This window comes from Equus asinus, chromosome 16, assembly GCF_041296235.1.
Source record: "Equus asinus isolate D_3611 breed Donkey chromosome 16, EquAss-T2T_v2, whole genome shotgun sequence".
Taxonomy (NCBI): domain Eukaryota; kingdom Metazoa; phylum Chordata; class Mammalia; order Perissodactyla; family Equidae; genus Equus; species Equus asinus.
Genome location: NC_091805.1, coordinates 48,130,108 through 48,143,314, shown reverse-complemented (window position 1 = coordinate 48,143,314; position 13,207 = coordinate 48,130,108). Strand labels below are relative to the sequence as shown.

Genomic DNA, 13,207 nt, shown 5'->3' with positions numbered 1-13,207 from the left:
GACAGATGGCATCTGACCATGGCCAGAAAGCTTCCAGGGAGGGCGAGCTGCCTACCTCCGCAGGCCTCAGTTCCACTTTTGGATGGCCCTGGTCATTGAGAAGTCCCCCTCCCTGTAATTCCCCTCTCGGGTTTTGGGTCTGCACCTAGAACAACCTGAGACAAATTTGGGTCATTTCCTTTCAAATATGTGAAGGGAGCTCTTGGATGCCCCTGTCAGTCTTCCATCCTCCTTGTTAAAGAACTCTGGTTCTTTGAACATAATGTGGCCTTAAGCTCCCACTCCATCATTCTGCATGCCCTACAATTTGTTGTCATTGCCTGTGCTTCCTGACAGGCCACTGTGGGATGCTGTATTGTCACCCCAAGTCCTATCTCCATGCCTCTGCTTATGCTGCCCTCTCCACCTGGAATGCGCCTCTCCTGCTGCTTCTTGCCTGTCTTCACTCCATCCCCAAGACTTCACTTAGTACCGCCTCCAGGAAGCCTTCCCTGATCTCTCCTATAATACCAGGGGCTCCTTATAAAACACATAGTGTAATAACTGCTCATTTATATTTGTTCTTCATTATACTGTAGGCACTTTGAGGACAGGGCTGTGTCTTTGTATCTTCAGCCACTGGCATGGCACCCTTCATACATAGTGGTTGAATAAGGAATGAATGGTTGCTTTCCTTGAATGCCCCAGGGCCTTTGTACTTGCTGTCCTCTTAGCCTGGAACATGTTGACCATAGATATTCATTTCATTTGTCTCGTTCTTCCTCAGAGAGGCGTTCTGGCTTATTTTAACTAAAATAGCACCGTAGTCCCTCTGCATCCCCTTCCCCATCCCCTCCATAGCACATACACCACCTGGCATCTTGTTTATTTACCTCTCCATATGGAAGTAGTTAGGAACTACTTAATCATATTTATACATATGGAAGTTCAGTTCTTATCATTTATTTATTACTTATTCATTTATATATTCTCATATCTATACATTTGTTGTCTGTCTCTTCCCCTGGACTAGAAGCCCTCTAAGTGAGCACAGGACTTGGTTTTCTTCACTATTTTCTTCCCACCACTTGTCTCCCAGGAGGCCTCCATGAACGTTTGTTCAGTAAGCAAACGGAGCCACACACAGGTCCACGTGCAGCCTGGCCTGCACTGACTGCCTGGGACCGTTCCCTCCTTTTCCTCAGGATACTGTATTTCTAAAACCGCCCCAATCCAGGGATTCTCATCGGCCTCCCAGCTACCTTCCATGCCAGCCCTTCCGGCACATTAAGAAGGAAGCTCTGGTCTACATGGTTCCTGTTGGTATTTCCAGTGACCTTCAGGCCAGTCCCTGGGACTTTCGACGGGAGGTTGTCATTTGGCCCACAGATGCTCTTTTGGGTTTCTGTTCTTCCTCTGTTTTCAGTTCTGAACGTTTCTCTCCTGGGAGAACAGGACAACCCTCCTGCCCGGCCGTCCTGCTTCATCGCCGTCTAGCCTTTCCCTTTTGTCTGTTCCAAAACCAAGAACTTCTTGGTGGAGCCTGAATTGACAGAGGGAATCTCCCCATCCGAGACTGCAGACTCACGTTGGCGAACTGGGGCAGTGCAGAGGGGCTGTGAGGATCCTCATCAACACACATTCAGGGAAATCTCTGTTTATGGGGACTGTTAGCGCTATAAACAGGAGTCTCACAGGGCACAGATTAAATCAGCATGTTCCCCTTTTCAGCTGAGATTTTTGGTTGATATGTTTTTCTTCTTTGTTTTTTCTTTTTCTCTGCTTCTAGTTCTTTTTCTCCCCGCCCCCCCACCCCCTCTTTTTTTTTCTGATGAGAAATCATACCCTTATGGAACTTTTGGAAAGTACAAAAAAACCACAAAAAGAAGAAAATCATATTTCAGTCCAGAGACAACCAGAGTTAACTGGTTTAAAATATATATTGTTATTTCTAATTTTTTGACTTTGTAATTACAAGCATAATCACGTGCACTATAAAGCACTCTGACAGTTTTTAAATGTATGAAGTGTACACTTTGAAGTGTACAAAGGCCTCGTTGGGGCCTTTGATGAAGCTAGGTTTCTGCCATCAGGACACACCGTCGTTCACGACACTTCCCCCGGAGGACCTCCCTGGCTGAGTTTTCAAACCACCAGTTCCATCAGTGTCAGTCCTTTCTTGACTGATGTCAGATCAGCTCGGTTCCCACCTTGAGCGAGAACCTGTGTGGGTTTTTTGTAGGAAGGTAAGAACTGCGATTCTTAGGGCCAGCTCGTGGACATATTAAACTGGGTTTCCTCTGCAGCTGGTTGACAGCCCAGCATATTCCAGCCGTCACATGGTCAGTTTTGAAAATTTGCTCATGCTTTGAGAGGGTTTGCCACATGCCCTTTCCTGTCCCTTCCCAGCCACCCCTCCAGTCAGCCGTACGTGTCATGGTCAGCTGTCATTGGCATGTACAGGCATCCACAGCTCCTGCTTTTCCTCTCCAGGCGTCTGACTGATGGGGTTATAGACTGGGGGACGTGCAGCTGTTAATGTAACAGTGAACTCCTCGAAACTCAGACCCTCGGACACAGGGTCAAGGGACTCAGCATGTTTGGGGTGCCACGCCTGAGAAGTGTTTCTGCTACTCGAGTGCACTGCTGTCCTTCTGTATTTGGAAGGCCCCCCTTCACCTGTGCTTGGAAAGGGTTCGTGCAAGCTGCTTATTTTCTTGTTGCTGATATCTCTTTGCTCGCCTTTCCAGATAGCCGCCTGAAGCTCAGCCAAGCACAGGGGAACCTGTCGGTTCTGGAGACGCAGCAGGTGCAGCTGGAGTGTGTGGTCGTGAACCGCACCCGCGTGGCCTCCCAGCTCGTGGTGGAGTGGTTTGTGTGGAAGCCCAACCACCCGGAGCGGGAGACCGTGGCCCGCCTGAGCCGCGAGGCCACCTTCCACTACGGAGAGCAGGCAGCGAAAAACAACCTGGAGGGGAGGCTGCACTTGGAGAGTCCTTCCTCGGGCGTGTACCGGCTCTTCATCCAGAACGTGGCAGTGCAGGACAGCGGCACCTACAGCTGCCGCGTGGAGGAGTGGCTGCCCAGCCCCAGTGGTGTGTGGTATAAGCGGGCAGAGGATACTGCTGGGCAGACGGCTGTTACGGTCATGCGACCAGGTGAGAGTTAATGTCCCCACGTCTCCACGGCAGTCAGTGCTTCCCCTGTGAGTGTAATATTTTATGCACTGCATACAATTAATTTGTTAGTTAATAAATTGTTTGCAGTTCAATATATGAGCATTTACATTTTGCATTTGCATTCGAAATTGTCTCATTTTTTTTTTTCTAATGAATGCAAAATTGCACATCTGGCTTTGGCCTAAGGCGATTCTGTGTCTTAACTAGAATAACATGTGTCAGTTATTCCAGAGCACAGGCTATTTTCTTTTTAAAAAATACCTTCAGATTTGGACAAGTGGTGTTTATGCAAAAATCTTGAAACAGCAGCCGTGTGGTTCAAAAACTTAAGTTTGTAGATTTTCAGTGGAAAAGAATTGATTCACACGCTTTAAATAGAAAAAGATGAAGTATCTGCAGCCTTCACTCTCTCACTTCCTACTAATTTTCCTGGTACTAATGACTGTTCTGTGTGGCCTTTTGCTTTGCTTGTCTCTATTGTTGTTTCTAAAGTACCTCAATGCGTGTAATAGGTGTAACTATTGTTACACATTAAAGCACATTATTAAAGCTAAGATTGCAGGATCCCTGTGTCCTTTGCAGCATCACACCATCGTTCATCCGTATCGGAGCAAAAGGACGTGGAGCAGCAATGAACTTGTGAGCCACGTCAGTGTGCATGCTCTGTCTTGTCTGCTTTCTGAGCATCCCGAGGTTCTTGTTCGCGGTCGTTGGTACTGTTAGAAGCCTTTGTACTGTCTTCACGTCTGAGCAGAGCAGCTGTTTTGGTTGGTGGGACATGGGCGCTTCACATCGCGCCAGCCCCGCAGGTCGCAGGACACACTTCTGGGAGCGGACACACCCTCTGTAGCAGGAAGGGGCATTGTCTCACTCCCCTGTGTCTTGCCAAGCTGGAGGGAAGTCACCTCTACTTTGAGTTACTCACATTTCCCATGACCTTTCTCTTTCTTGTTTTTATCTTGCCTAAAAACTGCTGCTTGTCTGTTTGCAAAGGTAAAACTTTACAAATACAGACACTGAACACCCTCCTCTGCCACCTCCCACCCATTTTGCAGATCACCACACTGAGGCCCCTGAGTGGAGTGGGAGGAGACAGATGTTTATGGAGTGCCAGCTGCATCCCAGCCACAGTTAGGCGATTTATGTTCAGTCCTCACAACAACCCCGACGGGTAGATCTTACTAAGGAGTGAACTGAAGGGAAGCATCACACGCTAGTGCGAGCAGACTGCACGGGTCCCCCAGCTGTCCCTCCTGCACGCTCTGCGCTCCCGGCGTGGCCCAAACCTGTAACCCCAGCCTGTCTCACCTTTCAGCCAAAGGAGCAGCCTGGATCGATCTTCCTCCCTCCCTCCCTTCCTTCCTTCCCTGATTGTATAAGCTGATCATGTTAATAACAAAACATTTGGGAAACAGAAAAGTATAGGAAAAGCAAAGTTATCTATAATCTCACTACCTATGTATCTTCATATTCCCTCTGTCTCTCTTGTTGAAGTCAAGATCTCACTGCTTTATGCAGATGTATTCAAAGATTTTTTTCTGAGGTATAAGTTGAACATATAGAAGACTTGAAATAATATAGCTCTAATAGTTATGTTAAGAAAATCATTGCCTTGCGTGTTTAGGGTCAACCATAGTATGAAGTACATCAAAGACGGGCTCCCCTCAGTGAGACTATAGCCGAGAGGTTGTGTTTGGCTCAACACAACTCATCACATACAGACCAGACACGAGTCGGTAGTCCAGGTAACGGCCATGGGAGCAGATAGCATGATGTAGAGGGAGGGGCCGAGATGAGCTGCCTTCCTGTCGCTTACACCTGCAAAAGGAAAGTGTGTTAAAGTCTGAACAGGGAGATGATTTGGCCTTTTCTAGAAGGGGACAGACGTGAGGAACCAAACTGGTAGAGGAGGGGTGTTGTGGGAAGGTGGAAATTAATTTCATTCAAAAAACTTATATCGAGTCATTCATGCGGACAAGGCACTTGAACGGGCCAGAAAAAATTTTAAGTGGTTAGAATAGAAGAAAGCAAGGGGAGAGTAGATGGGGGAAAGAGTTCCTTCTGGGGAAATGAAATGTCCTAATGGTCTCTGACCACCTTGCCATGATGGATCCATTGCGCACGTTACCCAGGGCCACTGACACACTGGCCCAGTGACACACTGGCCACTAGGAGCTTTAGGGACACTGTTGGACTCTGGAGGGCAAAAAAGCATCTAGACCGCCCTTGGTCTGCAGCATTTCTCTCTAATGGCTTTGGGGGTTCCACATCAGCTGTGCTCTCTGGAAGGAGAAGCTGATGAGCAAGGCAGTTTGAGTCGCCTAAACTGATTTCGTCTTCTCTGTCCTGCTGTTCTGCCTTCCAGCATCTTCTCCCCCACGAGAGCTGAGCTGATGCACCATGCCCGCCACTTGTAGCCAGTTCCTAAGCCTCTGTGTGCCAGCGGTGCACACCGAGATTCCAGATGGGCCGAGGGGGATGTGGAGGGGCTTGGCAGAGCCCCACAAAGTGGTAGGAACCCCAGCTTTGTGCTCACCTGCGAGTGACATTAAGCCAATTCATTGAAAGCCCAGGATAATACTTGGGAAATGCTCCTAATTGGTCTTCATCCAAGTAGAATCCAATTTAGTATCTGTAGTTTTCTTGATGTTACGTTGGCATCTTTCATGAGCATTTCATAAACAGAGCCGAAGGGAGGCCTTTTAGGAGCTAGTGAATGAATTATTTGTTTAGGACCTACCCCAGTGAGCCAAAAAGAAGGCAACAAAATAAAGAAACAGATTACAGCCTGTCTGGTGGCGTCTGTGAGATGTGACTCACCTGCTCGGGTTGCTCTCCATGGCTCAGTTGGGAGGACACTGTCCATGTCATCCTCCTGGGAGAGCCACGCTGAGGGCGAGGGGCCCTTTTAGGTCTTTTGGCTGTTTGGCTTCAGTCCTTGGAGAATATTTAGCTCCTTGGGTTCACTAAGGCATGAGCAACAATCTACGTGCACACAGTTTAAATTCAAGAGCTGCCGAGGAGTGAATTTGTTTCCCAGGGCTGCCATAACAAATTAGCACAAACTTGATAGCTTAAAACAACAGAAATGTATTCTCTCACAGTTCTGGAGGCTCCGAGTCTGAAATCAAGGTGTCAGCAGGGCCATGCTCCCCCCGAAGTCTCTAGGGAAGAAGGCTTCCTTGCCTCTTCCAGCTTCTCATGGCCCCGGGTGTTGTCTGGCCTTCCTTGGTCTGTAGCTGCATCACAACAGCCTCTGCCTCCATCCTCACATGTCCTCCTCTCAGTGTGTTCCCTTCTCTACTTATAAGGACACCCATCATTGGATTTACCCTAATCTAGTATGAGCTCATCTTAATTACATCTGCAATGACCCTGTTTACAATTAAGGTTATGTTCTGAGGTTCCAGATGGACATGAATTTTGGGGAGACACTGTTCAGCCACCAACGGGTTACAGTGAAAATGTGTCCCTCCCTCCCTGGATTCCCCATAAGCAGCCACGTTACCAGCTTCTTGTGAATTCTTCCACAGAAGAATGTCAGAATAAAATGTATTTCTTCTGCATACAATGATAGGTGGACTACGCAGTGTTCTGTCCTCTAACAATGTTTCTTAACAATGTTTCTTGAGTCTCCTCCCATGTCTTTGCACATAGCACCACCTCATTCCTCTCAATAAGTGCATAGCATTCTATTGTATGGATGTTACTATAATGTATTTAGTGATGGACATTTAAGTTGTTTTGAGCAAAGAAATTAAAACAGCCTTTTCTTCCTTCTTTGTCCTTCATTGCCCCCAGATGCCGCCCTGCAGGTGGATACGGTGGTCCCCAACGCCACGGTGTCCGAGAAGGCAGCTTTCCAGCTGGACTGTAGCATCGTGTCTCGCTCAAGCCAGGACTCCCGCTTTGCCGTGGCCTGGTATTCCCTGAGGACTAAAGCTGGAGGGAAAAGGGGCAGCCCTGGCCTGGAAGAACAAGAGGAGGAGGGGGAGGAGGGAGCGGAGGCGGAGGAGGGGGAGGAGGAGGACCCAATGGAGCGGATGGCCCTGCTGAGCGTGGGCCCAGATGCTGTCTTTGGCCCAGAGGGCAGCCCCTGGGAGGGCAGGCTTCGCTTCCAGAGGCTCTCCCCATTGCTCTACCGGCTCACGGTGCTGCAGGCAAGCCCCCGAGACACGGGCAACTACTCCTGCCGCGTGGAGGAGTGGCTGCCCAGCCCGCAGAAGGAATGGTACCGGCTCACGGAGGAGGAGTCCGCTCCCATCGGCATCCGTGTTCTGGACACAAGTGAGTTTTCCCAATTTACAGAGGAAGGTGTGACTGTTGATTCCAACTGTGTCTGGGGGATAAATTCAGACCTTGATTATAGGTTAATAAGCAGTTTTCTTACCTGTCACGGGCACTTAGGATTTGACCAACCATCTTATATAATTGACCCTTGATAGCTCATGCAAAAAAGTAGGGATAGAGTTAAAGCCATCATATCCCACCTAATCTTCATAATCAACTTGATGCTCCACCAGATTCTATTTTAGTAAGATTTCATTATACAAGCATATCGTTAGATGCTACTTTGTTACTCTTTAGAATATCCAACCTAGTCTCTCTTTAGCACTAATTAGTAAGTGCTTCGGACTCATAAGGGAAAGAAAAAAATTGAAGCCTGAATACCTCACTGTCATTCTTTCTTCTTCTCAAATTCCTGGGTCGTTTTTATTTTGGAGGGTAACTCGGAGGTTTGGGTGGATTTTGCACAGTTCGTTGGGAAGACCAGCCTAGAAGGCCAGTGATGTTACAGGGCATCTGGGAAGAGCTTCACACACCCCACTCCCATCAGCTGTTGCTGCAGAATAGTCCAGAACTCAGTTTTCATCATTCTGAGGGACTCTGTGAACAGAGACTGCAGGAAATACTTGCTGACCTGAATTACTTGTTCTAACAAGGCACTCTTTTGGTTAGCCCTCTGTCAAAATGTGGAGTATATCAGACTGAAAATGGTGTTTGTTATAGTGCATTAGCGTATAGTGTAGAAATTAAAAATTTGCTTGAAATTTCAGTTTCTTTTCAGTCAAAACATTTTGCCAGATCTTTTTTTTTTTTTGAGGAAGAGTAACCCTGAGCTAACTACTGCCAGTCCTCCTCTTTTTGCTGAGGAAGACTGGCCCTGAGCTAACATCCGTTCCCATCTCCCTCTACTTTATACGTGGGACGCCTACCACAGCATGGTGTGCCAAGCGGTGCCATGTCCACACCTGGGATCCGAGCTGGCGAGACCTGGGCCACCGAGAAGTGGAACATGCGAACCACTGTGCTACCGGGCAGGCCCCTTACCAGACCATTTTGATTTGAGTTTTTGAGTTTTGTCACAAGCTGCTGCTTTTCTTTGATTACCTCCTGTTTACACTGTGTTAGAGAGAACCGTATGAAATTGAGCTTTTGTAGATCACAAGTGGTTGACTATCAGCAATTTCATACGCTTTGGAAATCTAATAAGTGTATGTTAAATTTTCTTAGTCATACTGATGAGCAACAGCACGAGTAGGAGGGAGAGCAGAAAAAGACCTAAATCGTACTCAGACCCCCTAACAAGCTACTGAATAAAAGTACACTGTCCAAAAGGGCAGGGGGTTAGGCCACATTTTATCTGTCCACTGTGGACATCCATATTTATTAAGCTTCATAGAACAGAGACAGCATCCGGCAGCCTTACTTTACAGAGAAGATGCAGACTCCAGAGGCTGAGCTCCCGCCGAGGTCTCAGAGGTCATAGAGCAGTTCTCCACTGAGTCTGGGGCACGGGGTTGCATTCTCCTCCATATCCAGGAATAATTAACACTGCGTTCTGTGCAGCCACAGACACTGCGGACATTTGTAAATGGTCCATAATGACATTGTCATTGATAATGTTAGTCAACTAAGCATCATTTCTGGTAAAACTGCTCTCAGAAGCTGGTGGGGAGGGAACGTGTTATATCCCAAAGAGGAACCTTCGGAGTAGAACTAAGCAGAGAGGGACACGAGAAACAGAGCTGTGCAGGAGGTTCAGGCTGAGCTGGAGTCAGCTCCTTCCCCATCCTAGAAGCAGCTGAGTTCACAATCCATACACCACCTTTTAGGATGTGGCTTTCCAAGCACTAATCCTGGCTCTCAGGGGGAAATGGAAGCACTGCTTTGTTTGAACTGACGGCTGTGAATTGGAAGAGGGGCTGTTGTGAGAACAAGAAGAGAAGGGCAGTCCCCCCACCGCGAGTGGCAGTAGTGGAGAGACAGGATGGGCGCCGGAGTTCCACCCAGTCGCTTCCGTTGGGTTGAGCGAGGTCATGAGGAACAAAAGTCAGCATCCCAGTTCTCAGCCCTCACTGTCTTGTCTCCCTTGTGGCCCTTTTCAGGTTCCACCCTGCAGTCCGTCATCTGCTCCAACGACGCTCTCTTCTACTTCATCTTCTTCTACCCTTTCCCCATCTTTGGCATCCTTATCATCACCATCCTGCTGGTGCGCTTCAAGAGCCGGAACTCCAGCAAGAACTCTGACGGGAAGAATGGGGTGCCGCTGTTGTGGATCAAAGAACCACACCTCAACTACTCCCCCACTTGCCTGGAGCCCCCTGTGCTCAGTATCCACCCAGGAGCCATAGACTAAGGGGGTCCTAAGAAGACATCGGCCACGGAGGAGCAGAGGAGCTCCCTTGCTGCCTCTTGCTCTGCAGTCAGACGGCGGATAGCACCCAAACTCGGGAGTGCTCGCGCAGAGAATTGTCAGACTTGAGAAGTGTTTCAAGTCCCCGTCAGTCACAGAGACAGACTGCCTTTAGGTGGCAGTCCTGGTGGTTAGCTATTTTTGAGCAGATGCCGTCATCCTGCGGAATTAGGTTTGTTTTTATTTTTGGTAGCGTACTGAGTAGCTCCAGGTGCCACATCTACTCACTGACTTAGATAGTATTCTCAGATCGATGTTACAGGGGCTCTTCTTCTTTGTAATGGACTCTTTTTAAATCCCTTTGGCTTCCCCTTTTTTCTGTAATGTTGTGGACGAACTTCTCTTACATACAACTGATGGCAAAAGGAAGGACGAACTTTATAGCGCAAAGGAATCTCTTCCAAGACTTTTCGTTTTTGCACACTTGAAAATGCCGCCTGTGGATCAAAATATACCCAAACATTTTTTACTTTCTTAACAAGACTTGAAAATTATGTGTAATGTGGGCCCAATTTGTATCTTATCTTTTCCCTCAGCTGGAGTTCTTGGAACCACTTTGGAACCGAAATGAAAGCATTGAATTTTGCTTCAAAGAACTGTCTGTACAAGAGAAATCCTGCATAACCCCATTAGGAGTAGATGGTGCCCGGCCAGACTATGTGTTAGGGAGGCAAAAAAAGGCTTCATCCCAACCTTGCCAAAAAACAAGAAAACTTTCTTGGAGAACAAGTCAGAAGCTCCAAACAGCACACACTTTCCAAGTGAAAGGAGGCAGAGGCTGCTTTTAGCAGCTCCCAACTTTCGGCATCAAAGCCAGTGATTAGTGAAGGAAGGAGAGAGAAGGCTGGTTGTTGGCTTGATGTGTTCTGCACGGACAGTCTCTGATAACTGCGAGCAGGTGGCTTCTATTTTAAGGTGCTTTGCCAAACTCTAAAGTGGAAGTGGCCACTGAACCTGGAAGGGGGACATCTCCGAGCTGAACACACGGGGCCCAAGCAGCCACCGTGTGCACTGATGGAGGGCACTGGGGCTGACAGCTGTTCCTTGAAGAGTGGGCCAGCCAGGGGTGGGAGGGGGGTTTCCCGGGCCTGACGTCGGAGAGTGGGGAGGAATAATTGCCTCTCTGGAGGTATGACGACTAGGTTTTTCTTCCTTCCACTTAGATTTTCCTCAAAGATAATTCTGTCTTCCTTGTTCACCATTTCTCTCTCCGTGCATCTCACTGCCATGAGAATATCAGCCCAGAGGAGGTCCAGATGCAGCCCTTTGTAATCCTTTCGGCTTACCTAGTCTCAGCAGAAAGTGATCACCTGCTGTTGTGTGTGGGTTTTTTGCCCTTTGTTAGATCTTGTTTGTGGTTTTTAGTGATTCAGTTCATTGTGATGGCAGCTTTTCATTTGAATACCCTTAAAGCCCAACAAGGGCTGATATCATCCTGTTATTTTACACTGTTGGGCGAGATGCTTGGCTCCCCTGGAGCATCATCAGTTGCCAGTATTTCCTTTTGCTCACTCCCTGAAGATGTTTCTATGCCCTGGATTTCCCATATTTTGCTGGCCAAGGGTGGCAGCTCCCTTCCTCTGTGAACTTGCCTCTTGAATCCCAAATGATTTCTCAATTTGGAAAAAGCCACTAGGCCTTCTGGAACTAAGTGTGACTAGAGAGATGGCCGCAAAACTCTGTTCTGAGACTGAACAGACTCCGGAGCAGGCTCTGGGGTTCCCCAGGCCGTGTGGGCGCTGATCTTGTCGGGGTCTGCAGGCGTGCAGGTGGCCTCGGGGCTCAGTGGATGCGTTGTGCACCACAGCTGAGGGGAGGCACGGCGATTGCTCAGCCGCGTTTGCATAGGCTTCCAGTACTCTTAGGAGACAGTGTGGGTGCCAACCTCAGCCCCGCTGCTGCCTAACATGCTCATTTTCATTTCTTATGCTGCAGCCGTGCTTTAGGGGTACAGAATCAGTCAGCTCAGTGGTGAGGAGAGAAAGCAGTCTTTTGCCCCATTTCTTCATTTCTGGGGTGTGGGCTTTCAGTGGGAAATTGCTGACCCCTAATTGATAGAATGAGTCACTGGGGGAAGATGACTGATTTTTCCTCTGAGTGGAATGATGCTGGAGGGCTGGCTGGGACTGGGATGGGTAATGAAGGTTCGAGTTTGAATTAGTTCACAGCCGTAGAAAAGTAGGCATTGCACATAATTATGTGAAGCAGTTGTGGGAAACTTGAAAGAAGAAACCGAAGCCAGTATTTTAATAATTGCTTTTTCTGTGTATTTTCTATTGGGCTGGGGGATACCCTCCAAGGGGCAGCTTTTCCAGCTTTCAGTGAAAATCCCCAGGACCTTGTTTCTTTGGCCATTTCTATGGAAATGTGGTGTCAGAAGAATGGTAATGGTGCCCCCCAGTGGCTGCAAGACCTCACTGCACATCGCCTCCTGGAGCTTTTGTCCTCTGAGACGGGAGCAGAAAACTGCTGACTGCTCTCTTGACTTATCGACATCTACCATGTTGCATTCATGAAAAACTACACTGTGTGAGGCCCGTTCCAGGACATGGATATGACCACACCCTCTTTCACCAGGGTGTTTCTGTAGCAAGTTTTCATATTCTTTACAAACAATGGTTTCTCTGCGTTAATTGTTGAAGAGAAAAAAAAGAAATGGGATAAGAAAACTACCCATGCATGATGTAGAGAGCTGTTGATTTGATTTTGTTTGTTTTTTTAAGGAAAACTATTTGTAAGATGTTGCACTAAAATGTTTTATATACACTTCAGAGACCTGTAGTAAATTATGTTGAAAATATGGCTGTTTGCATTGACTGGAGTCCGCTGTCCTTCTTTCTCCTCACATAATCAGCCACTCTCCTCTGTGGAACTTTGACCCAGGAGGCCTGGAGATCTGTCCCTGACACTGGCCTACTAGGCTCAAGGTTTGTAAATTGCAGCCCTTATCATCACGCCCCACCCCCAGCCTAAATGGTGCCTTTGTACAAAAGATGGAGAACACCCCTTATTCAAGACACTTTACTGCCACCTGCTGAAAGTGTATCCTAATAAACGTACACAGCTACCTGACTGTCAAGGCGTTGCTGTCCCTAGAATTGTGCAACACACAACACACCTGGAGGCCTGATAGGCAAGTTCAAAAGGCAGGGGTTATGACCGCTAGCTTTCTTTTTTAGGGGGGAGGGAGTGGGCAGGATTGGGTGAGAGGAGACTGATGGAGAAGGAGAGCAGGAATATAGGACAACTTTCTCCTTGGTCTTGGCAGCAAGACCACACAATCTTTCTCAAACCGTGTAGTATTCAGCAAGCATTTCCAGAATGGAGGAAAGAGCAGGAGCTGTGCATTCCT

The 13,207-nt window shown here is 47.9% G+C and overlaps 1 protein-coding gene and 1 long non-coding RNA gene across 5 annotated transcripts in view; one reads left to right on the top strand and one right to left on the bottom strand.

The window, feature by feature from the left end:
* IGSF3 (immunoglobulin superfamily member 3) overlaps positions 1 to 12,655 on the top strand; it is a 92,808-nt gene extending 80,153 nt beyond the window's left edge. For all 4 annotated transcript variants that reach the window (XM_070487130.1, XM_014848258.3, XM_014848260.3 and 1 more), the window contains 3 exons: positions 2,730 to 3,137; positions 6,960 to 7,445; positions 9,548 to 12,655. In XM_070487130.1, the coding sequence (XP_070343231.1) occupies positions 2,730 to 3,137; positions 6,960 to 7,445; positions 9,548 to 9,798 (1,145 nt within the window). In that variant the 3' untranslated portion in view covers positions 9,799 to 12,655. The remainder of the gene's footprint in view (positions 1 to 2,729; positions 3,138 to 6,959; positions 7,446 to 9,547) is intronic.
* LOC139040411 (uncharacterized) lies at positions 3,144 to 6,953 on the bottom strand. The gene is made up of 3 exons (XR_011494935.1): positions 5,979 to 6,953; positions 5,695 to 5,867; positions 3,144 to 4,976 (listed from the first exon to the last, which is right to left on the bottom strand). It is a non-coding gene; the product is annotated as an uncharacterized lncRNA (long non-coding RNA).
* Positions 12,656 to 13,207: the final 552 nt, after the last annotated feature.